This window comes from Oenanthe melanoleuca, chromosome 22 (assembly GCF_029582105.1).
Source record: "Oenanthe melanoleuca isolate GR-GAL-2019-014 chromosome 22, OMel1.0, whole genome shotgun sequence".
NCBI lineage: Eukaryota > Metazoa > Chordata > Aves > Passeriformes > Muscicapidae > Oenanthe > Oenanthe melanoleuca.
Genome location: NC_079355.1, coordinates 3744238 through 3765435, shown reverse-complemented (window position 1 = coordinate 3765435; position 21198 = coordinate 3744238). Strand labels below are relative to the sequence as shown.

Genomic DNA, 21198 nt, shown 5'->3' with positions numbered 1-21198 from the left:
GTTTTATATCTCCCCTTGGTGGGACCAGGGCACGGGAGGAGATAAGGCAGCCAGGGATCCCAGGAGGGACGGCCCCAGCGAGTGCTGTGGGGTGAACACGACCCCCATTCCTGGGTCAGACCGGGCTGGGACGTTGCTGGGAATTCCTGGGTCCAGGAAAGGGGACGGAGTCCTGGCGGGGGGAGCTGGAGTGCCGGGCAGGGGAAGTGTGGGGGCAGTGCAGGGGGCTGTGCTCAGGCTGAGCGGGGATTTCGGGGGGTGAATGCGGGTGGGACCTTCCTGAGGCCCTCAGGGGCTGGGGGGGGTGTGGCAGCAGCAGGAGGTGACTCTGTGACCCCACAGTGCCCTGGGTGAGGGAGCTTCCTCCAGGGAGCTGGGGCTGGTTCCTGTCACTGCAGGACTGTGCTGGGGCTGGGCACACACTGGGGCTGGTTCCTGTCACCATCAGTGGGCAGGACTGTGCTGGGCTGTCCCTGGGGCTGGGCACACTCTGGGACTGATTCCTGTCACAGGCAGGACTGTGCTGTGCCATCCCTGGGACTGGGCACACATTGGGGCTGTGCCATCCCCGGAGCAGTGCCATCCCCGGGGCTGTGCCACCCCTGGAGCAGTGCCACCCCTGGAGCAGTGCCATCCCCGGGGCTGTGCCACCCCTGGGGCTGTGCCATCCCCGGGGCTGTGCCATCCCCGGGGCTGTGCCAGGCCGGGTTCCCTCGGGAGCAGAGCAGAGCATCCCCCGGGCTCAGGGCGCGGATGGCAGAGGATTCCCTGCGGTCCTGGTCCCTGCCCTGCCCCGGGGGGCAGAGGGGCGGTGCCGGGGCGGGGGAGCTGCGGGCACGTCACCATTGGCACGAGTGGCTTGGTCACCTCTGGAACACGACGGGGGGACGGGGGGGACACGGCTCAGCTCGGCTGTACGGGGGGGGCTGTACAGCGAGGAGGGGACGGGCCAGCGGCTCGGGCTGGGCTCAGGCTGGGCTCAGGCTGGGCTCAGATCTCGGTGGCGATGATGTCCTCGTACGGGACGTCGGCGCCGGGGATCTCCAGCTCGATGGGCTCCTTGCCGTCCTCGCCCGCCGCCAGCTGCTGCAGCATCTTCTCCAGGCTCTGGTTCCTCTTGTACATGTGCAGGTAGCTCTGCTGCAGCTGCTTCTGGTAGTGGATCACCTTCTCCTTCTCCTCCTTCCACGTCTGCCGCTCGTGCTGGAAGCTGCAGCTCATCTGCTCGTTGTTGTCGCGCTCCGCCTTCAGCTCGGCCCGCAGCCTCTCCAGCTGCCCCTGCAGCGCCTGGGCATCGTCCCCGCCCGGCCGGGGCCCCTCCCGGGGCTGGCCGAGCTGCTCCCGGAGCGCGGCCAGCTCGGAGCGCAGCTCCGCGATCTCCTGCTCCAGCAGGTTCACCTTCTCCCGCAGCAGCTCCGACTCGTTCTTCTTGCGCTGCAGCTCGTTCTCGCACACCTCCAGCTCCATGGCCTTGGTGCGCAGCGACACCTCCAGCTCCTGGCTCTTCATCTCCAGCCCCTCCATCTTCAGCCTCAGCTCCTTCAGCTGCGCCCTCAGGCTCAGGATCTCCGTGGTCTTGGTGGTGAGCTCGGTCTGCGACTCCTTCAGCTGCTGCTTCAGCAGAGAGATCTCCCCGGATTTTTGGCACACCTGGAGGGGGTGAACACCTGAGTTAGGGGACATCCTGTGAGCAAGTGGAGACCCTGAACTTACATTTTTCACAATTACAATTATTATTCATAATTAATATTACAAACACCTCAGATGAAACCTTGGAATTTCCAGGAGGTGAACGGTGTTTGCTCAGCCATTCCATGGAGTGAGTAAATTAAGCTAAAGCAGAGGGTGGAAGGTTTTACTGCTCCCTAACAAATGGCTGTGACAAACCCAAGGAGTTCCTCTTTCCTTCTGGGAAGGAACTTTACAGCTCCTGTGGGGCAGGAAAACCCCGAGCTGGAGGCCAGGAATGCAGAGTTATTTTAATGCCTGAAGGGTTTTATGCAGTGCTTGTTCCCTTGGGTGTGGGGAAGGGTTCAGAGGGGCGGTGAGAACCTCAATCCCAGCCCCCCATGGCTCTCCTGGGATTTCAGCTCCATTTCCTACAGCCTGGGACACTCCCAGCCCCAGAGAAGGGAAGGTCTGGGGGGTTTGGAGCTCTCCTGGGATTCCACCTCCATTTCCCACAGCCTGGGATGTTCTCAGGCCCAGAGGAGGGAAGGTCTGGGGGGTTTGGAGCTCTCCTGGAGTTTCAGCTCCATTTCCCACAGCCTGGGATGCTCCCAGGTCTGGAGGAGGGAAGGTCTGGGGGGTTTGGAGCTCTCCTGGAGTTTCAGCTCCATTTCCTACAGCCTGGGACACTCCCAGCCCCAGAGGAGGGAAGGTCTGGGGGGTTTGGAGCTCTCCTGGGATTCCACCTCCATTTCCCACAGCCTGGGATGCTCCCAGCCCCAGAGGAGGAAGGTCTGGGGGGTGTTTGGAGCTCTCCCCTCCACTCCACACCCCTTTGCTCCAGCCCCTTCTGCCTCTCACCTCCCACTGCGTCTCCTCCAGTGCCGGGGCAAAGCTGGTCTTCTCCTTCTCGTAGGACCTCAGCTTGGTCTCCAGCAGGTTCTGCTCCTTCACCAGCTTCTCCAGCTCCTCCCTCAGCTGCTGCTTCTCCTGCTGCAGCTGGAACACCTGCAGGTGCAGCACCTGCTGCGCCCGCTGCGTTTTCTGCGACGTCTGCTTGAGTTTGCTGTTGCATTTCTGCTTCAGCCCCTCCAGCTCCTCCTTGCAGCGCCGCTGCTTCTCCTCGTAGGCCTGGCAGGAGCTGATTTCCTTCTCCTCGAAGCTCGACTGCAGCTCCTGCAGCTCCCCCTCCCTGTCCAGCAGCTTCTGCTCCAGCTCCTGGATGGTGGATTCGTCCGTGGCGATGGGCGAGCGCACGCAGGCGCTTTTCTCGGCGCCGGGGCGGTGCTGGGGAGCCTTGCCCGGGTTCAGGATCTTGTTGCCGCCGTCGGAGAAGGACATGGCCTTGAGGCTCATCATGTTGCTGTCCTGGATGATGGCACACTGCAGGATGTTGTGGGCAGAGCCCCCGAAGCGGCTGATGGGGCCCATGGGGGTGACCAGCGGCTCCAGCTGGTAGCTGCTGCTGGTGCTGTGGGTGGGCAGGCTGGACATGGAGTTCCGGCCCGAGTCGGACAGAGCCCCCGAGCACGGCAGCGGCCGCAGCTCCTGCTCCTTGCCCTTCTCGGGGGGGTGCAGCTGCGGGGCCAGGGGCGCCCCGCCCTCGGGGGACGAGTGCAGGATGGCTCCAGAGCGCGGCAGCACCGGCTTGAAGGCCGTGGGACGAGGCAGCGGCTTCTCCCCGGCCTGGAGAGAGCAGAGCCCGTCAGCACCGAGCCCTCCGCGGGTGTCCTCCCACCCCCGGGAACAGCGCCCCCTCTCCTCTAGTTTCCCATTCCTCTTTTCTCACTCCTCTCTTTTCCCACTGCTCTGTTTTCACATTCCTCTTTTCCCTCTCCTTTTTCCACACTCCTCTCTCTCCCCACTCCTCTATTTTCCCATTCCTCTTTTCCCACTCCTCTTTTCCGGCTCTTCTCTCTCCCCACTGATCTGTTTTCCCATTCCTCTTTTCCCACTCCTCTATTTTCCCATTCCTCTTTTCCTACTCCTCTATTTTCCCATTCCTCTTCTCACTCCTCTATTTTCCCATTCCTCTTTTCTCACTCCTCTATTTTCCCATTTCTCTTTTCCCACTCCTCTATTTTCCCATTTCTCTTTTCCTACTCCTCTATTTTCCCATTTCTCTTTTCCCACTCCTCTATTTTCCCATTTCTCTTTTCTCACTCCTCTCTTTTCTCACTCCTCTATTTTCCCGCTCCTCTCTTTCCCCGTTGCTTTGTTTTCCCATTTTCCTTTTCCCACTCCTCTTTCCCCATTCCTCTAGTTTCCCACTCCTCTTTTCCCACTCCTCTCTCTCTCCACTCCTCTGTTTTCCCATTCCTCTTTTCCCACTCCTGGCTCCACCCTCTCGGCTCCTCCCAGCCCCTCTCTCCCCCTTCCCCTTTATTTGTCCCCAGGGACAGAGCCCCCATGGTGGGACGGCGCCCGTGTCCCCGAGGGCTCGGGGGATGCTCAGGGAGGGAAGCGCCGGCCAGAACTGCTGGGTTTGGAGATTAAAGGCTGCAAACCCTCCGGGTCGTGCTGCTGATCCAACCCCCCAAAAGCAGAGGCTGCCCCCGCCTGTTCCCCTGTTTTCCCAATGGACCACAACCAGCACAGCCCTGTGGGACCTGCAGGCTCTCGGAGGACAGAAGGGCTCTGACGGGACATCCCCCCGCTCCTGGGGTCACTTTTCCCCACTCACCACCTCCAGCTGGCTGGGGAACGGCATCATTTTCTGCGGCGTGGGCGTCCCGAAGTCCAGCCCGCTGCTGGCGGCGGGCACGCCCAGCTCCCCCCCGCCCAGCGCCGCGTAGTCCGGCCGCTGCGCCTTCTGGCTGACCTTGATGTAAAAGAAATCCTCATTCTTGCTGCTCTTGGAGCCGGACTTGTGGCCGGAGTCCTGCGAGAAGCCGAAGCGGAGCAGCCCGTCCGAGTAGCGGTTGAGCTTTTTGAGGTGCGAGGACTTGCGGAGCTTGTACTGGGAGGCGCGGCAGTGCTTGCTGTGGAAGCTGTGGCCGGAGATGAGGCTGCTGACGCTGCCCATGCTGCTCCCGGCGCCCGCAGATCATAGCAGAGCCCTCGGAGTGGCCGGGAGCGGCGAGCCTGGGGACGCGGGGACACGGCGTGAGCGGAGAAACCACTGGGGATCCCCGGGTTGGGGCTGGGAGATGAGATGAGAGGTCTGGGGGGACCTCAGGATCCTCCCGAGCTGTCCGTGACAGCGACAGCACCCAGGGAAGGGTCAGGCTGAGCATCAGGGAAAGGTTCATCCCCCACAGGGTGGTCGGGCACTGCTGGGAGTCTGTGGGTGGGAGCATCCCGGATAAAGCCAGGAAAGTTCTCTACAGAGAGTCTCAAAACGGCCAGAGGGGAAAAAAGGGATTTGTGGCGATTTATGGGTGCCTGGTAGGTGTAATCCCAAAAATCCCAACAATCCCAACAATCCCAACAAGCCTCCTGCCCGTTCCTGGCTCCTCCTCCCGCATCCCCGGATTCCTCTCCGGTTCCCAGCGCCCCTCTTAACCTGCCTGCAAAGGGACGCCGAGAGGCTCAATTAGCGCTAATGGCCGCGCGGCACTCGAGGGGACACTCGAGTGTCAGAGGCACGCGGGGCTCTCTGCTCATCCTCCTTCTTGTGAGGAAAAAAAAAAAAAACAAAACAAAACAAAAAAACCAAACCAGAAATAAAATAAAGCGCCAGCTCCTGGTGGCCTCTGTGCCACCGCGGGGGCTGCAATCTATCGCGACAATTCGGGGTGAGCTGGGAGAAGGGGGAAGGCGTCGTCAGTAAAACGAGCTGGATCCTGTTTGCACCGGAGGAGGAGGGAGGGAAGGTTTTCCTCCTTTTGCTGTGTTTGGAACAGCTCGGAGCTCGCGCTGGGAGCTCCAGTCCTCCCCAGAGCTCCCCAGACCGAGTTCCCAGCGCCCAAGCGGGAATCTGGGGGTTAAATTGGGAATGGGAGAAGGTTGGGGGGTGCAGGGGGGGCAGGAGGCTGTGCTGGGGCCTCACTGCCCCGTCCTCAATCCCAGATTCAGTCCTCTGTTTTCCTATTCCTCTTTTTTATTTTATTTTTTCCCCCATTCCTCTTTTCTCACTCCTCTTTTCCCACTCCTATTTTCCCACTCCTCTATTCTCTCATTCCTCTTTTCCCACTCCTGTTTTCCTACTCCTCTTTTCCCACTCCTCTTTTCCCACTCCTCTATTTTCCCATTCCTCTTTTCCCTCTCCTGGCTCCACCCTCTCCGCTCCTGCTGCTCCCAGCCCCGCTCTCCCCTCTCATCTTTATTTGTTTTCCTCCCCCGTGCCCCGAGGACTGGGATGGGTGAAGCACCAGGGAAATTCCCGGCAAAACAACATCAACCCTCCGTAATCCCCAAATCCATTTTTTTTTTGGAGATTAAGAGAAACCAGAAAGGCCCGAGCGGCTGCTGATGGTGTTTGGGAAGAGCAGGAGGGGAGGGATGGCTGCGGGGGAGGCGAGAATTGTCCCCACACAAAAAAATAAGAATTGTCCCCACACAAAAAAATAAGAATTGTCCCCACACACAATAATAATAATTGTCCCCACACATAAGAATTGTCCCCACACACAATAATAAGAATTGTCCCCACACGCTGCCGGAGGGGGTGGCGGTGTCACAGCGACAGCCCCGGGCTCTGACACCTCCCCGTGTGTTTATTTCACACCCAGCGCGATTTTCACGCACCCACGGCGCCGCTGGGGGGGTTTGATCCCTCCGAGAGCTCGGAGCTGCCGCCCTGGGTGGGGGTGCCGGGCTCCCCGTGGATTTTTGGGTGCCCGTGGGAGATGGGAGCGGTGCGGAGGCAGCGCTGGGACTTTGCAGCCTCTCGGCAGGAGGCGTTTCCATCGCCCCCAGCCCTCCCACACACCGACAGCGCTGGGCCCGCTTTTCCTCCCCTTCCCTCCCAGAAAGGAACACTGGGAGCCGTGGAGGAGCTGGAATTGACGGGAAACGATGGCAGAGAGAGGGAGGCTCTGGAGACAGCAGAGCTGGGAGGGCACAGGCTCCTGCTCAGCTGTGGGGAGCTCCCAAGGGTCAGACTTGTCCCTTTCCTTGCCCTGAGTGAAATGCGGGGATCTGAGGCTCTGCAGGCAGCCAGAGGGTTTTGCTGAGCCCCCAAACTCATCACCGGGACATTCACGCACAAGAATCGCCCGGACGTGTCGGGGTTGGGGGTTTGAGAGGGTTGGGAATTGGGCTGGGTCAGCACGGGTGAAGTGAAGTGTTAAAGGGAAAAAATAAATGTAAATTATACCGATTATAAATACTAATATATATAATATATATAATATTAATTATAAGTGTAAATTATACTGATTATAAATACTAATAAAATATATATAATATATATAATATATATTATATCTATAATACTAATTATAAATGTCAATGATACTGAGAGTGCAGGGAGGTGTCCCGTGGGCAGCTGTGAGGTGCACAGCTGGAGAGGGGGTGCACAGCTGGAGAAGGGGTGCACAGCTGGAGAGGGGGTGCACAGCTGGAGAGGGATAGCACAGCTGGAGAGCACCGGCGGGTGTGACACGGCCAGAGGTCACAAAATGCCAGGATTAAAAGAAAAGACCTTTGAGATGGAGTCCAACCCGCGGTGAGAGGCTGAGCGGGCCGGGGCGCGGGTCCCGGTGTCCCGGTGGCTCCCGCGGTGTCGCCGCTCAGCCCGGCTGTCCCCGAGCTCTGGTTCCCCCAGCCCGGTGTGCGCTGCGGCTCAGCAATTAGCGGGGCAGTGTCACTCAGCAATTAGCGGGCCAGTGTCACTCAGCGATCAGCGAGCCAGAAAAGGCACGAGCTGCTCTGTGCCTGCTGCAAATGAGCCTCTCAAGGGGCTCTTGTCACCGCGAGCACCGTGCCCCCTCCCCGAGCAGCGTCTGTCACCCTTCCAGCTTCCACCGGACCAGGGAACCCACTGGATCAGCTCCGCGGCTCCCCAGGTGCCCAACCCCGACACGTCCGGGCAATTCTTGTGCGTGAATGTCCCGGTGATGAGTTTTGGGGCTCAGCAAACCCCTCTGGCTGCCTGCAGAGCCTCAGCATCCCCGCATTTCACTCAGGGCAAGGAAAGGGGACAAGTCTGACCCTTGGGAGCTCCCCACAGCTGAGCAGGAGCCTGTGCCCTCCCAGCTCTGCTGTCTCCAGAGCCTCCCTCTTTTTGCCATCGTTTCCCGTCAATTCCAGCTCCTCCACGGCTCCCGATGTTCCTTTCTGGGAGGGAAGGGGAGGAAAAGCGGGCCCAGCGCTGTCGGTGTGTGGGAGGGCTGGGGGCGATGGAAACGCCTCCTGCCGAGAGGCTGCAAAGTCCCAGCGCTGCCTCCGCACCGCTCCCATCTCCCACGGGCACCCAAAAATCCACGGGGAGCCCGGCACCCCCACCCAGGGCGGCAGCTCCGAGCTCTCGGAGGGATCAAACCCCCCTAGCCGCGCCGTGGGTGCGTGAAAATCCCGCTGGAGATCTCAGCGTGGGGGTTTTGGGGGGCAGACCCCCACAAACAGCGCGGGCCGAACCCGCAGGATCGGGGAACACACGTGGATTCACCCACTCGGGCTTGTGCAGAACGAGAGGAGGGGATGAGAAATGAATCCCATCCCCTCGCGGGCGCCCTGCACGTGGCAGCGCCGCGCTCCCATCGCCTCCTTCCCGCAGGAATTCCGTCCCTTCTCCCCGGCTCCCCTGCCGCAGCTTTCCCCGCACCCTCCCCAGCAGGGCGCCCTCCCAGGACCCCCGGTTTCCTCCTGCTCTCGCCGTGCTGCTCCGCTCCTGCCGAGCCTGTTCTTCCCCCCCTCTGGAATGCCAGCGCTTCCTTCTGCTCTCGCCCACTCCTTTTCCCTCCTGGGTTATTATTCATCCTCGCCGTGCAGATGCTCCCACACATTTGGGTGTTTGTTGGGAGATAACACGGAGCAGCTGCCAAGACCCGGCTCGGGGCTCTGCCTCTTTCCTCTTTCCCTCGAGCGCTGCCATCCCCGTGTCCCTGTCCCGCCCGGGATTTGGGGACAGCGGGAATGTGGCCCTGGGGGGAATCTGGGCATTTCCACGGTGAAAAGTGTTACCGGGAGTGTCTGAGCTGTGCTTTAATGGAGGGGATGGCTCAGTGCCGGGCCTGGGAGCTGCACAAAACCCTCCTCCAGGACCCCCAAACGCTGCTGAACCCCCTGGGCTGAGGATACAAAGCCACTCTGGGCTGTGCGAGCTCTGCCCGGCGCTGCCCCAGCTCCTTGCTGCTCTTCCTGTGCCCGGCAAACCCTGTTCCTTTTGATTCCCAAACCCTGCTCTTTTCACTCCCCAAATACTGATTTCTACTCTCCAAATTCGTTCCTTTTGCTCTCCAAACCCTGTTCCTTTTGCTCTCCAAATCCTGTTCCTTTTGATTCCCAAACCCTGCTCCCTTTGCTCTCCAAACCCTGCTCTTTTCACTCCCCAAATACTGATTTCTACTCTCCAAATTAGTTCCTTTTGCTCTCCAAACCCTGTTCCTTTTGCCCTCCAAACCCTGTTCCTTTTGCCCTCCAAACCCTGTTCCTTTTGCTCTCCAAACCCTGTTCCTTTTGCCCTCCAAACCCTGCTCTTTCTACTCCCTAAACCCTGATTTTTACTCTCCAAACTCTGCTTCTTTTCCCCTCCAAACCCTGATCTTTTTCCTCCCACAACCCTGTCACTCTCCAAACCTTGATTTTTACCCCTTAAACCCTGATTTCCATCCCCCAAACCCTGCTCATTTCACTCTCCAAACTCAGCACTTTCTAGTCCCCAAACCCTGCTCTTTTCATCCACCAAACTCTGCTCTTTTCCCTCCCAGAACCCTGCTCCTTTCACCCTCCAAATCCTGATTTTCACTCCCTAAACCCTGCTCTTTTCATTCCCCAAACCCTGATTTTTACTCTCCAAACCCTGCTCTTTTCACTCCCCAAACCCAGCTCCTTTTACTCCCCAAACCCTGCTCCTTTCACCCTCCAAACCCTGATTTTCACTCCCTAAACCCTGCTCTTTCCACCCTCCAAACCCTGATGTTTACTCTCCAAACCCGACTCCTTTCACCGTTCAAACCCCCATTTCCACCCTCCAAATCCCGATTTCCACCCCCCAAATCCCGATTTCCACCCCCCAAACCCCGAACTTTCCACCCCTCAAACCCCGATTTCCACTCCCCAAACCCTGATTTTCACCCCCCAAACCTTGCACTTTTCACTCCCCAAACCCTGCACTTTTCACTCTCCAAACCCAGATTTTTACTCCCTAAATCCTGCTCTTTCCACCCCCCAAACCCTGCTCTTTTCCCTCAGATTTCCACCCTCCAAACCCTGATTTCCACCCTCCAAACCCCGATTTCCACTCCCCAAACCCTGCTCTTTTCACTCCCCAAACCCCGATTTCCACTCCCCAAACCCCAATTTCCACCCCCCAAACCCTGATTTTCACTCCCCAAACCCTGCTCTTTCCATCCTCCAAACCCTGCTCTTTCCACCCTCCAAACCCTGATTTCCACTCCCCAAACCCCGATTTCCACACCCCAAACCCGATTTCCACCCCCCAAACCCTGATTTCCACCCCCCAAACCCTGCTCTTTCCATCCCCAAACCCTGCTTTCCACCCTCAAACCCCGATTTCCAACCCCCCAAACCCTGCTCTTTTCACTCCCCAAACCCTGATTTCCACCCCACAAACCCCGATTTCCACCCCCAAAAACCCTGATTTCCACCCCCCAAACCCTGCTCTTTCCACCCTCAAACCCCGATTTCCACCCCCCAAACCCCGATTTCCACCCCTCAAACCCCGATTTCCACCCCCAAACCCCGATTTCCACCCGCCAAACCCCGATTTCCACCCGCCAAACCCCGATTTCCACCCCCCAAACCCCGATTTCCACCCCCAAACCCCGATTTTCCCCAACCCCTCTCTTTCCCCCCCGGTTTCCACCCCCATCCCCTGCAGTCCCCGCTCTCCCCTCCCTGCCCGGGCAGGCGCCGCTCTGCGCCCCGGGGCCCCACGACGAGCTTTTCATTCAGTGCCACCATTGTCCCCGCTCGCTCAGGGACATTCCCCGCGCTGGTTGTGACCGCGGGCCGGCGGTGAATGGAGCACAAAGCGCTCTCCATGCCCCGATTTGCCATTAGAGAGGGGAGGAAAGGGAGGGGACACTCAAAGAGAAGAATCGCCCGCCTCAGTGACACGTTCCAGGCACTCGAACGAGCCCGGAGTCCTTCACATCTCCGTGTGTTCAATGAGAACTCGCTGCTCCTCAAGGGGAGCCCGCGGTGCCTGGGGCAGGGCGAGCTCTGCCCTGGCAGCAGGAAAAAAAGGGAAGAAAAAAAAAAAAAAGGAAAAAAAAGGAAAAAAAAAAAAAAAAAAAAAGGAAAAAAAAAAGGCAGAAAAAGGAGAAGAAAAAGGGGGAAAAAGGCCAAAAAGATGGGGAGAAAAACAAGAAAAGAAAGGAGGAAAAAAGTAAAAAAAAAAAGGGGAAAAAAGCAAAAAAAAAAAAAAAAAAAAAGGGGAAAAAAGGCAAAAAAGCAGGGGAGAGGGAAAGAAGCAAAAAAGAAAGAGGGGAACAAAGCAAAAAAGAAAGGAGGAAAGAAAGCAAAAAAGAAAGGGGCAGTGACACAAACCCCGAAATGCCCAAAGCAGCACCAGGAACTGTTTAATCCCCCCGGGAATCACAGCCCTTGGGAAAACCGGGAATGAGGGAATGGCATCGGGAAAGGTTCTTCCCTCTCCCGGCGAATGGGCACAGAGCTCCAGGGGAGTTTGGGCAGAGCTCCCAGAGTGGGATTTTGGGATGTCCCTGCAGGGCCGGGGGTGGGGCTCTGATCCCTGTGGGTCCCTTCCAGCTCAGGACATTCTGCGATTCTCGAATTGATAATTAATTTAATAATTAATCCTTAGGCTTGGAATGGCAGCAGGAGTTTGGGGCAGCCTGAGAATACCTCAGGAGTTTGGGGACCTCTGTCCCACCCACCTCAGCTCCATCTCCAGCTCTTTCCCATCCTCCTGACACTGTTTTTTGTGGAATAACGCTCAGCCCTGCTTGTGCCGTGCCCAGAGAGCAGAACCGAGTCCTTCCTCTCCCTTTTTTTAGGTTAAATCCACTCCAGGCCCCCCTCAGCTCCCAGCCGCGGCTCCACCACGTGCCAGAGCCCCCCCAGCTCCATCCCCGCTTCTGCCACCGGGATTTGGGATAAAAACTCGGTGATTCACGGAGCACCCACACGAGCCACATCAGTCATGCTCCGGGTACAAAGGGAGCGCGTGTGAGACGCCGTTAAATATTCCTGGGGCGGGGAGAAAGATCCTTTCAGCTCCTCTAATTCCTCCCAGCATCTGGCTTTTGGCACTAATGAGCGACTGAGCAATTAGAGCCCGGCTAATTGGCAGCGCTCCCCGCGCTTTGGGCTTTGGCAGGTTTGGGGACACCTGAAGGGTGTCCTGCCTGCGGGATTCACACCCTCCCCAAATTTGGGGGTGATTTCGCCTCCTGGGGATGCTGTGGGGGACACGACGCCCCGTCCCCAAAGGGGAGGAAGAAATAGGGATGTCCTATAGATATGATTGCCTAGAAAAGAATGCTAAGAGTAGAGAAACTGCAGGTGAGATTGAAATGAAAGCAGTTTTTGATTGAGGGGCTGAGAGCAGCAATGTGGATGCTTCAAGATCTTCTCCCTTTGTTCAGTTAATACCAAAGAGCAGCAGAGACCCTCTCCAGGCATGGCAGGAAGGGTCCCAGATAAGGTTTAGAGATAAGAAAACAATAAAACACGGTAATGTAGCGATTCCTATGTTGTATGTAAATGTGAGAGAATTTGTATCTTGTATTAGATTGGTTAGTGGAAATCAGAATATTCAACATAGAAGATTTATTGTGTTGTAAATGGGAAAATCTCTCTCTTACCTCTCTTACTTCTCTCCCTTCATTCTCTTACTCCCCTCTCATCTCTTAGAGCTCCTGTCCCCCACTCTCTTTCTGCCCTGCTCTGAGCTGGGACTGGCAGCTCCCGGCTGAGCCCTTTTCACCCACCCCCGATGGAATAAACCGCAAACTTCAAGACCAGAATTCAGAGTTTGTCCTGACCGCCGTCCCTCCCAGCTCCTGCAGGGTCCCATCCCCGCTCAGAGGCAGGCGCGGACCGCCCCTCCTGCCCGGGCTGGGATATTTTGGGAGCCGTCTGGGGCTGGCAGCTGGTGCCGGGGTGGTGACAGCTGAGCGCGGCTTTCACTCGGGAGCCGCCAGGCCGCTGCTCTCACTTCTATTCCCGACCCCGCTCCGCACAATCTGCCGGGCTGGAGCTGGAATTCCCGGCTCAGCCCCGGGAAGGTTCGGGGATGGATCCTGAATTCCTGCCCGTGTCCCACCCGCCTCCCACGCGCTGTCCCCGGGGTCTGCTCGATGGAGAGGCTTTGTCTGCCCGGCTATTTTTAGCAGGGACTCGGCGTAACTCGAGATGAGCCCGAAATACTTTTCCTCCGCAGCTCCGCGCACGTGGCTCCATCCCCTGAATTATGGATGGAACTGGGGGTGAGGGGCAGCAAACGCGTTTCCCTCGGGGTCTGGCGAGGTGAGGGCACCAATCGCTCCTTCCAGGAGCAGCCGAGCTCGCCCAAACCCTGCAGGAAATACCTGAGCGCGGCTCTTGGTGCTGCACGCCTCCCCCGGGCTCGCGGAGGGGAGCAGCATCCTCTCCGTGTACAGGCAAAATTTAGAAGCGGTGCTCAGGCTGCCATGGAGACCGGGCCGTGTTTGCAATCTCCGCGCCTTTTATTGTCTCTCCCCCTCTCCCCGAGCGGCTGAAAAGCAGCCAGGAGCAGCAGGGCTGGCATTGGCACTGGCAATGTCCCCCTGGCATTGCCCCCTGGCACTGTCCCCCTGGCGCTGTCCCCCTGGCACTGCCCCCCTGGCACTGTCCCCATGGCATTGCCCCCCTGGCATTGCCCCCTGGCGCTGTCCCCCTGGCACTGTCCCCCCGGCACTGCCACCCTGGCTCTGTCCCCCTGGCACTGTCCCCCTGGCACTGCCCCCCCGGCACTGCCATCCTGGCACTGCCACCCTGGCACTGTCCCCCTGGCACTGCCCCCCCGGCACTGCCATCCTGGCACTGTCCCCCTGGCACTGTCCCCCCGGCACTGCCACCCCGGCACTGCCACCCTGGCTCTGTCCCCCTGGCACTGTCCCCCTGGCACTGCCCCCCCGGCACTGCCATCCTGGCACTGCCACCCTGGCACTGCCCCCCTGGCACTGCCCCTCTGGCACTGTCCCCCTGGCACTGTCCCTCCAGGCACTGCCCCCCTGGCACTGCCCCCCTGGCACTGTCCACCCTGGCACTGCCCCCCTGGCACTGTCCCCCTGGCACTGTCCCCCTGGCACTGCCACCCCGGCACTGCCACGCTGGCACTGTCCCCCCGGCACTGTCACCCTGGCACTGCCACCCTGGCACTGTCCCCCCGGCACTGTCCCCCTGGCACTGCCACCCTGGCACTGCCCCCCTGGCACTGCCACCCCGGCACTGCCACCCTGGCACTGCCCCCTGGCACTGTCCCCCTGGCACTGTCCCCCTGGCACTGCCACCCTGGCACTGCCACCCCCGCACTGTCCCCCTGGCACTGCCACCCTGGCACTGCCCCCCTGTGTCCCCCCGGCACTGTCCCTCCGGCACTGTCCCCCTGGCACTGTCCCCCTGGCACTGCCACCCTGCTCCTGGTGGTCACAGCACCAATCCCTCCCCCCGCTGCCCCCTCTGCTCCTTCACCCCCTCTCTGGGCGGCTCTGGGCACCATGAAGCAAATTTGGGCTGTTCTCTCTCAGCTTTTCAGTTCAGATGGGCACCATAAGGACACAGAGCCACCCTCTGCTGTCCCTGGATGCTCAGGAAGGGGGACAGGGGCTGAAATTGGGCTGGTTTGGGGTTTTTCCCCAAGTCCAAGGGCTGGACACTGCCTGAGGAACAGGAGGGGGAACAACCAGCCCTGGCAGCAGCTGAAACCCCCAAATCTCCATCCCCAGCCTGAGGAACACTGAGAGTCAGAGGGAGAATCTCTCCCAGGCAGGGCCTAAAGATCCTCAAAACTGAACCCTGCACCAGACCTAGGCTGGGCTCCTCCTGTGCTCCCCGTGGCATCAGCCACACCCCAGGTTGCCTGAATTTGTCCAAATTTTGGCTGGGCCTGGTGCTCAGAGCTGAGAAAAGGCAACTTGAGCTGGTTGATGAGGAGCCAAGCTCAGTCCTGGCTGTGAGGAGCATCTGCTGCCGCTGCCTCCTCACCCCCAGCTCCTCTCCTGCCTCCCAGAGCGTCACATCCCATCCCAAAGCTCCAGTGCAGCAGCAGGAGGGGGAGGGAAAAAAAAAAAAAAAAAAAGGCAAATTCAGTTCTCACTTCTGTTTTCCTCTTGCTCTCTTTTCCAGACTTGGCCCGTGGTGAAATCCACCCCTTTAATGCCTGGCTGCCAAACAGAGCAGCTCTCCCAACAGGGAAATGTACATCAAAGTCGCAGGGAATATTTAATTAACCTGGAGAGGAGCTCTTCCCTCAGTGGCTCACGGAGATGTCACTTAATTGTTTCCAAACTGAGAGCAGGGTTTGGGAGGAGAGAGGGGCTCTGGCTGCTGGGAAAGGGGCAGCTAAAGATGCTCCAAATGCTGAGCTGGAGCCTCAGGCTGGGCCCAAATCCACAGCCCTGCATCCAGGGAGAGCCCTGAGGGAACCTGGGGATGGCAGCAGGGACACCTGGGAGGATTTTCCTTCTCCCAGAGTCAGAGCTGGGGGAGAGGCTCTCCCATAAATGATTAAAAAGGAGCTGCCTCCTGGGGATAAATGGGAATATTTCAGGCCAGCAGGAGAAGTTCTGGCTGTGAGGAAGAGGAGGAAGAGGAGGAAGGAATGGCTGGGGATGCTGCAGCAGAGGCAGAGCCCCACGTTTGCTGCTGCAGGAGCCCCAGCACGGCTCCTTCCCCGGGATTCATCCCCAAAAACCCAGGGAATGGCCACGTCTGGGCGTGCTCAGCGCTTCCCACAAAAAAACCAAAAAAACCCAGGAATTGCTGGAGCCTTGCTGCTCACTCAGGCTTCTCCCAGGGAAGGGAACGAGCACAAAACCCAGGAAAGCCTTGGTGACCCACGTGCCCGATCCTTGTGCATTCCCTGCTATTTTTAACTAATCCCAAATGGAAACTGCTCGGAGCTCCTTCCCTGACCCGGAGCTCTGCAGCTCCTGGAAAAATCCCCCCCCAAGGGCAGCTGGTGAGCGTGGAGCAGCGAATCAATCAGGCAGGGAGTGGATTTGAGGCCTCCCAAGAGACAGGAATATTTAGAAACACGGTCAGGGGGAAAAAAAAAAAAACCCTCCGAGTTTCCTGTCGGGGCTGAGCTTTCCTGAAACGCAGGATTGAGGTGCCAGGGCTCTGCCGAGGAGCCACGTGGGGCCACAGCCGCGTCTGTGCCAGGCTGGGCCGCTCCAGGAGCAGCTCCAGGAGCGGTTTTAGCAGCAGGTTTAGCAGCAGGTTTAGCAGCGGCTCCCGGAATAGCTGCAGTGCTACTACGGATTCACACTTGGCCACGCAGCGCAGGCACCGAGCTCTGACTCGCGGTCCCGGGAGGGGACCCTGCAGCTCGGCTCTGCTCGGCAGAGATTTTTTTTGGGATGGTCCCAAGGAGCAGGTTTCGATCCCGAGGATCAGATTTCTGCCCCAGCCTCGGCCGGGCCCTGCTGCCCATCTCTGCGTGCCGTGGATGCCTCACCTGAGCCTCACCTGAGCCTCACCTGAGCATGACCGGACCTGCCCGCCGCAGACTGAGCCTTTCTGCCGGGAAAAGGAGAGATCTGGGGCCGAGGACACAGCGAGGGGGGCAGGAACTCCCTGGGACAGACCCTGGTCCCCTGCACAGGGGAGCATCCCCCACTGGGCACGGGACCCCAGCCCTGGCACCCCCACACCTGGGGGGCTCTGGGGGCTGTTCCGGAGCTCTGGGGGCTGTTCTGGAGCTCTGGGGGCTGTTCTGGGGCTCTCCTGAGCTCTGGGGGCTATTCCGGAACTCTGGGGGCTGTTCTGGAGCTCTCCCGAGCTCTGGGGGCTGTTCCCGAGCTCTGGGGGCTGTTCTGGAGCTCTGGGGGCTGTTCTGGAGCTCTGGGGGCTGTTCTCGAGCTCTCCCGAGCTCTGGGGGCTGTTCCCGAGCTCTCCCGAGCTCTGGGGGCTGTTCCCGAGCTCTGGGGGCTGTTCTGGAGCTCTCCCGAGCTCTGGGGGCTGTTCCCGAGCTCTGGGGGCTGTTCTGGAGCTCTGGGGGCTGTTCTGGAGCTCTCCTGAGCTCTGGGGGCTGTTCTGGAGCTCTGGGGGCTGTTCTGGAGCTCTCCTGAGCTCTGGGGGCTGTTCTGGAGCTCTGGGGGTGGTTCTGGAGCTCTCCCGAGCTCTGGGGGCTGTTCCCGAGCTCTGGGGGCTGTTCTGGAGCTCTCCCGAGCTCTGGGGGCTGTTCCCGAGCTCTGGGGGCTGTTCTGGAGCTCTCCCGAGCTCTGGGGGCTGTTCCCGAGCTCTGGGGGCTGTTCTGGAGCTCTCCCGAGCTCTGGGGGCTGTTCCCGAGCTCTGGGGGTGGTTCTGGAGCTCTCCTGAGCTCTGGGGGCTGTTCTGGAGCTCTCCCGAGCTCTGGGGGCTGTTCCCGAGCTCTGGGGGCTGTTCCCGAGCTCTCCTTTTGCCGCCTGAGCCTCGCCTGCTTGGCCTCCCCCCTCTCGGCAGCGCTGCGGTGACTAAGGGGTGGGAGGGACGGAACAGCTCCGGCCCGGTTCCGCAGCCCCGCCGTGCCGTGCCGTGCCGGGCTGGGCTCTCCCGGGCACCGGGGGCTCCGAGGGCATCCCGGGCAGTCCCGCAGCGGGAGCCGGGAGCATCCCCCGAGCCGCGATTCTGTCGCTGAGCGCGCTTTGGCAGCTGCCATTAATTGTCCCCAACGCCGATTTGCGAGGGTTTCGCACTTCCAGCCCTTTGTGCCGCTGATTAATGGCCCCGGTGATTAATGGGCCCGGCGGAGCGGCCGGAAAAACCTGGCTGGGGGTGAAGGGGACAGAGTGTGACACTGGAAAAACCTGGCTGGGGGTGCAGGGGACAGAGTGTGACACTGGGAAAACCCGGCTGGGGGTGCAGGGGACAGAGTGTGACACCGGGAAAACCTGGCTGGGGGTGCAAGGGACAGAGTGTGACACTGGGAAAACCTGGCTGGGGGTGAAGGGGACAGAGTGTAGACACACGGGGGACACAGAGTGTGACACTGGGAGGTGAGCTGGACACACACAGGGGACAGAGTGTGACACTGGGAGGCTGGGCCGGACAGGAATCCCTGGCAGGGCTTCCCAGGGAAGGTAAATCAGTGTCTGGAGCGATGGTTGATGGTGGAGGAGGATTTTTTTTTTTTTTTTTTTTCATGCTCATTTTCTTTTCCCCGCAGCCTCTGGTGCAGAAAAGGAGCTCGGGGGAGGGGTTTGGGCAGCCATGGGAACTCCTGCTCCCCAAAACGGGGCTGGCCCTGGTCCCTCCTGGCTCCCCGAGGTGCAGGAGAAGGTCACGGCCCCACTCGTGAAACCCCCTCTGGCCAAGGGGGTGCCCGGGCCCGGCTCCGCTGGACGGGGCAGCCACGGGGACCTGGGGGTGGTGGCAGAAGGGGACAGCAGAAACCCGGCCCGATGTCGCCGGGAGGGAGGGATGCACAGCAGGGACGGAGCTGTGCCAGCCCTGCAGCCGCCGCCGAGGATGGGGGCGCGTCCTGGGGGTCCCACACGACCCCGGGACCCTCCGGCCACATCGCGGGGGCCGAACCTGTCCCTGAACCAGGAGGGAGAGCGCAGGCAGCGCCCGGAGATGCCACGGCACAAACAACCCTCAGGGGGCCGAGCAGGGACGGGAATGTCGCGAGCCAGGGACGGGAATGTCGCGAGCAGGGACGGGAATGTCGCGAGCCAGGGACGGGAATGTCGCGAGCCAGGACCTGTCCCCACAGCAATGGAGCACCGCGCTGTGCACATCTGTCCCCCGCTGTCCCCGCGGCGAGCGGTGACATCCCAGCGCTGTGGCGCTGCTTTTCCAGGCGCGGTTTTAACCCGGGAGCAGCCGCGGGAGCTGCGCAGCCTCCGGGCGGCTCCGACCTCCCTCCCACGCCTCCCCCGGGCTGCAGAGCCCGGCACGGAGCGGGACCGGCCCCGCCAGACCCCGCCGGCCCCAGGAAAGGCCGAAACCTCCCGGAGGCACCGGGATGGCTTTGGGTCGGCATTTCCCGCAGGGTCCCCGGTGCCCGCGCCAGGCGCAGCCCCCGCGCTCCTTCACCCGTCCCGTCCCACCCACCCGCGCTGCTCCAGCGGCGCAGAATTCCTGCGGGAGCAGCAGCCCCTGCCCGGGATGGCTCCGAGCTGATGACAACAAGCCAAAGGCATCCGCGCCTTCCCTTCCTTCCCCTCCTTCCCGGCCGCTCCGGGGCTCTGTAACCTGAAGCAAACCGCACCGAGGTGCTGAACAGGCAGAATCTTCTCGCTGCCGTGTGAAAAGAAGTTTTCCACACTTCAGAGGGAAGCGAAAAGCCAGAGCTGAGCCGCGGGGGAGCGGCGGCTGGCTCCGAGCGGGCTGAGGGATGGGAGCCGGGAACGGGGGCGAGTCCAGCCGCTCTCCCGGGGCCGTCCCGACCCTTTGTCCCCGAGCCCCGAGCCCTGTCCCCACCGTGCCGGACCGGGAGAGAGGCAGTGCGGGGCGGGGGGGTCACCCAAAAACCATCGCGCTCTGGGGAGCCCCGACCGCGCATCTCAGCCCCTCCGGCTCCCCTCAGTCCCCGGGGCAGCGTCCCCAGGTGCCGCCAGCGCTTCCCCCGCGCGTCCCTGCCCCGACCCCCCCGGCGCGGCTCCCGCTGTCCCCCCGTGCCCACCTCGGGTGGCCGCTGGCTCCTCGGCGCGGCGCGGAGCTCCGCGGGGCTCCCGGAACCGGCCCGGCCGCAGCATCCCCGGCGCGGCGGCGGAGGAGGAGCCTGGACCCCGCGCCCGCGCACCGGGACCGCCCCGGGAGCGGCCCCCGGCTTTGTGCGCCGGCCCCCGGCCCCTCCTCTGCGCCCCCGGCCGGGGCTGGGGCAGGAGCGAGGTCTGCTGCTCGCTCTGGGGCAGATGCGGAGGGAGACGGGAGACGGGAGACGGGAGAAGGGAGGAGGGGGAAAGGAGACGGGAGAAGGGAGACGGGAGAAGGGAAGAAGGAGAAAGGAGGAGGGAGAAGGGAGACGGGAGAAGGGAGAAGGGAGGAGGGGGAAAGGAGAAGGGAGAAGGGAGACGGGAGAAGGGAGGAAGGAGGAAGGAGGAGGAAGAAGGGAGAAGGGAGAAGGGAGGAAGGAGGAAGGAGGAGGGAGAAGGGAGACGGGAGAAGGGAGGAAGGAGGAAGGAGGAGGGAGAAGGGAGAAGGGAGGAAGGAGGAAGGAGGAGGGAGAAGGGAGACGGCAGAAGGGCACGCGGGGGGGTTTGGACTCTCCCGGCCCCGGGATTTGGGTCTGGCGCCTTGGGAAGCTCCGCGGGAATGGAGCCCAGAGCCCGGGGGAAGCAGCCAGAGCGGGGAAAGGTCCGGGCTGAAGTTCCTGTTCTGCTTGATCCGGAGCGAGCGCTTGGAGCCGAGACTGCAAAATCCCGGCCGGGGTGTGCCCGGCTCATGGCACAGCCGGCCCCGGGACACGATCCGGGGGGAGCCGAGCCCTCCTGGGCTCACCGGAGAGCGAGAGACGCTCTAAAAGAAATCCCTGAACTAAATCAATTCAGGCTGGGCCCGATTTCTGGAGCCCGAGCAGGCCCGAGCTTGGCCGCAGGTGAGGTCTGTCCTGCTGCTGTCCATGGCGTTGTCCAGGGTCCGAGTGGCTCCCGCCGCTCCCTGGAGCCACCATCCGCATCCCTCCCGTCCCTGGCGGGGCTCCCCCGCTCCCCTCCCCTGCTCGGGATCTCTCCCGCCCGGAGTTTCGCTGGCGGCGCTGACGCAGCGCTCAGGAATCCGCGGGCAGCTGCCGGCACATCTGGGCCTGTCCCGGCACATCTGGATATGTCCTGGCACATCTGGGCCTGTCCCGGCACATCTGGGCCTGTCCCGGCACATCTGGGCTTCTCCTGGCACATCTGGGCTTGTCCCGGCACATCTGGGTTTGTTCCGGCACATCTGGGCTTGTCCCGGCACATCTTGGTCTGTCCCGGCACATCTGGGCTTGTCCCAGCACATCTGGGTTTGTCCCAGCACATCTGGGCCTGTCTCAGCACATCTGGGTCTGTTCCGGCACATCTGGGTCTGTCTCGGCACATCTGGGGCTCTCCCGGCACATCTGGGCCTGTCTCGGCACATCTGGGCCTGTCCCGGCACATCTGGGGCTCTCCCGGCACATCTGGGCCTGTCTCGGCACATCTGGGCCTGTCTCGGCACATCTGGGCCTGTCCTAGCACATCTTGGTCTGTCCCGGCACATCTGGGGCTCTCCCGGCACATCTGGGCTTGTCCCAGCACATCTGGGCCTGTCCCGGCACATCTGGGCTTGTCCTAGCACATCTGGGTC

The 21198-nt window shown here is 60.9% G+C and overlaps 1 protein-coding gene across 1 annotated transcript; it reads right to left on the bottom strand.

The window, feature by feature from the left end:
- Positions 1–200: 200 nt before the first annotated feature.
- On the bottom strand, positions 201–19758 carry LZTS1 (leucine zipper tumor suppressor 1). The gene is made up of 4 exons (XM_056508798.1): positions 19556–19758; positions 4352–4752; positions 2530–3354; positions 201–1650 (listed from the first exon to the last, which is right to left on the bottom strand). The coding sequence occupies exons 2-4, from the start codon at positions 4691–4693 to the stop codon at positions 991–993; spliced, it is 1827 nt and encodes a 608-aa protein (XP_056364773.1). The 5' UTR covers positions 4694–4752; positions 19556–19758; the 3' UTR covers positions 201–990.
- Positions 19759–21198: the final 1440 nt, after the last annotated feature.

Bases quoted from the DNA above. Each gene is read 5' to 3' on its own strand.
- LZTS1 (XM_056508798.1), bottom strand. From the start codon at position 4,693: ATGGGCAGCGTCAGCAGCCTCATCTCCGGCCACAGCTTCCACAGCAAG. The intron at 3,355-4,351 runs GTGAGTGGGGAA...TGCTCTCTCCAG, and splicing joins TCCCCAGCCAGCTGGAGGTG to GCCGGGGAGAAGCCGCTGCC. The intron at 1,651-2,529 runs GTGAGAGGCAGA...CACCCCCTCCAG, and splicing joins TGGAGGAGACGCAGTGGGAG to GTGTGCCAAAAATCCGGGGA.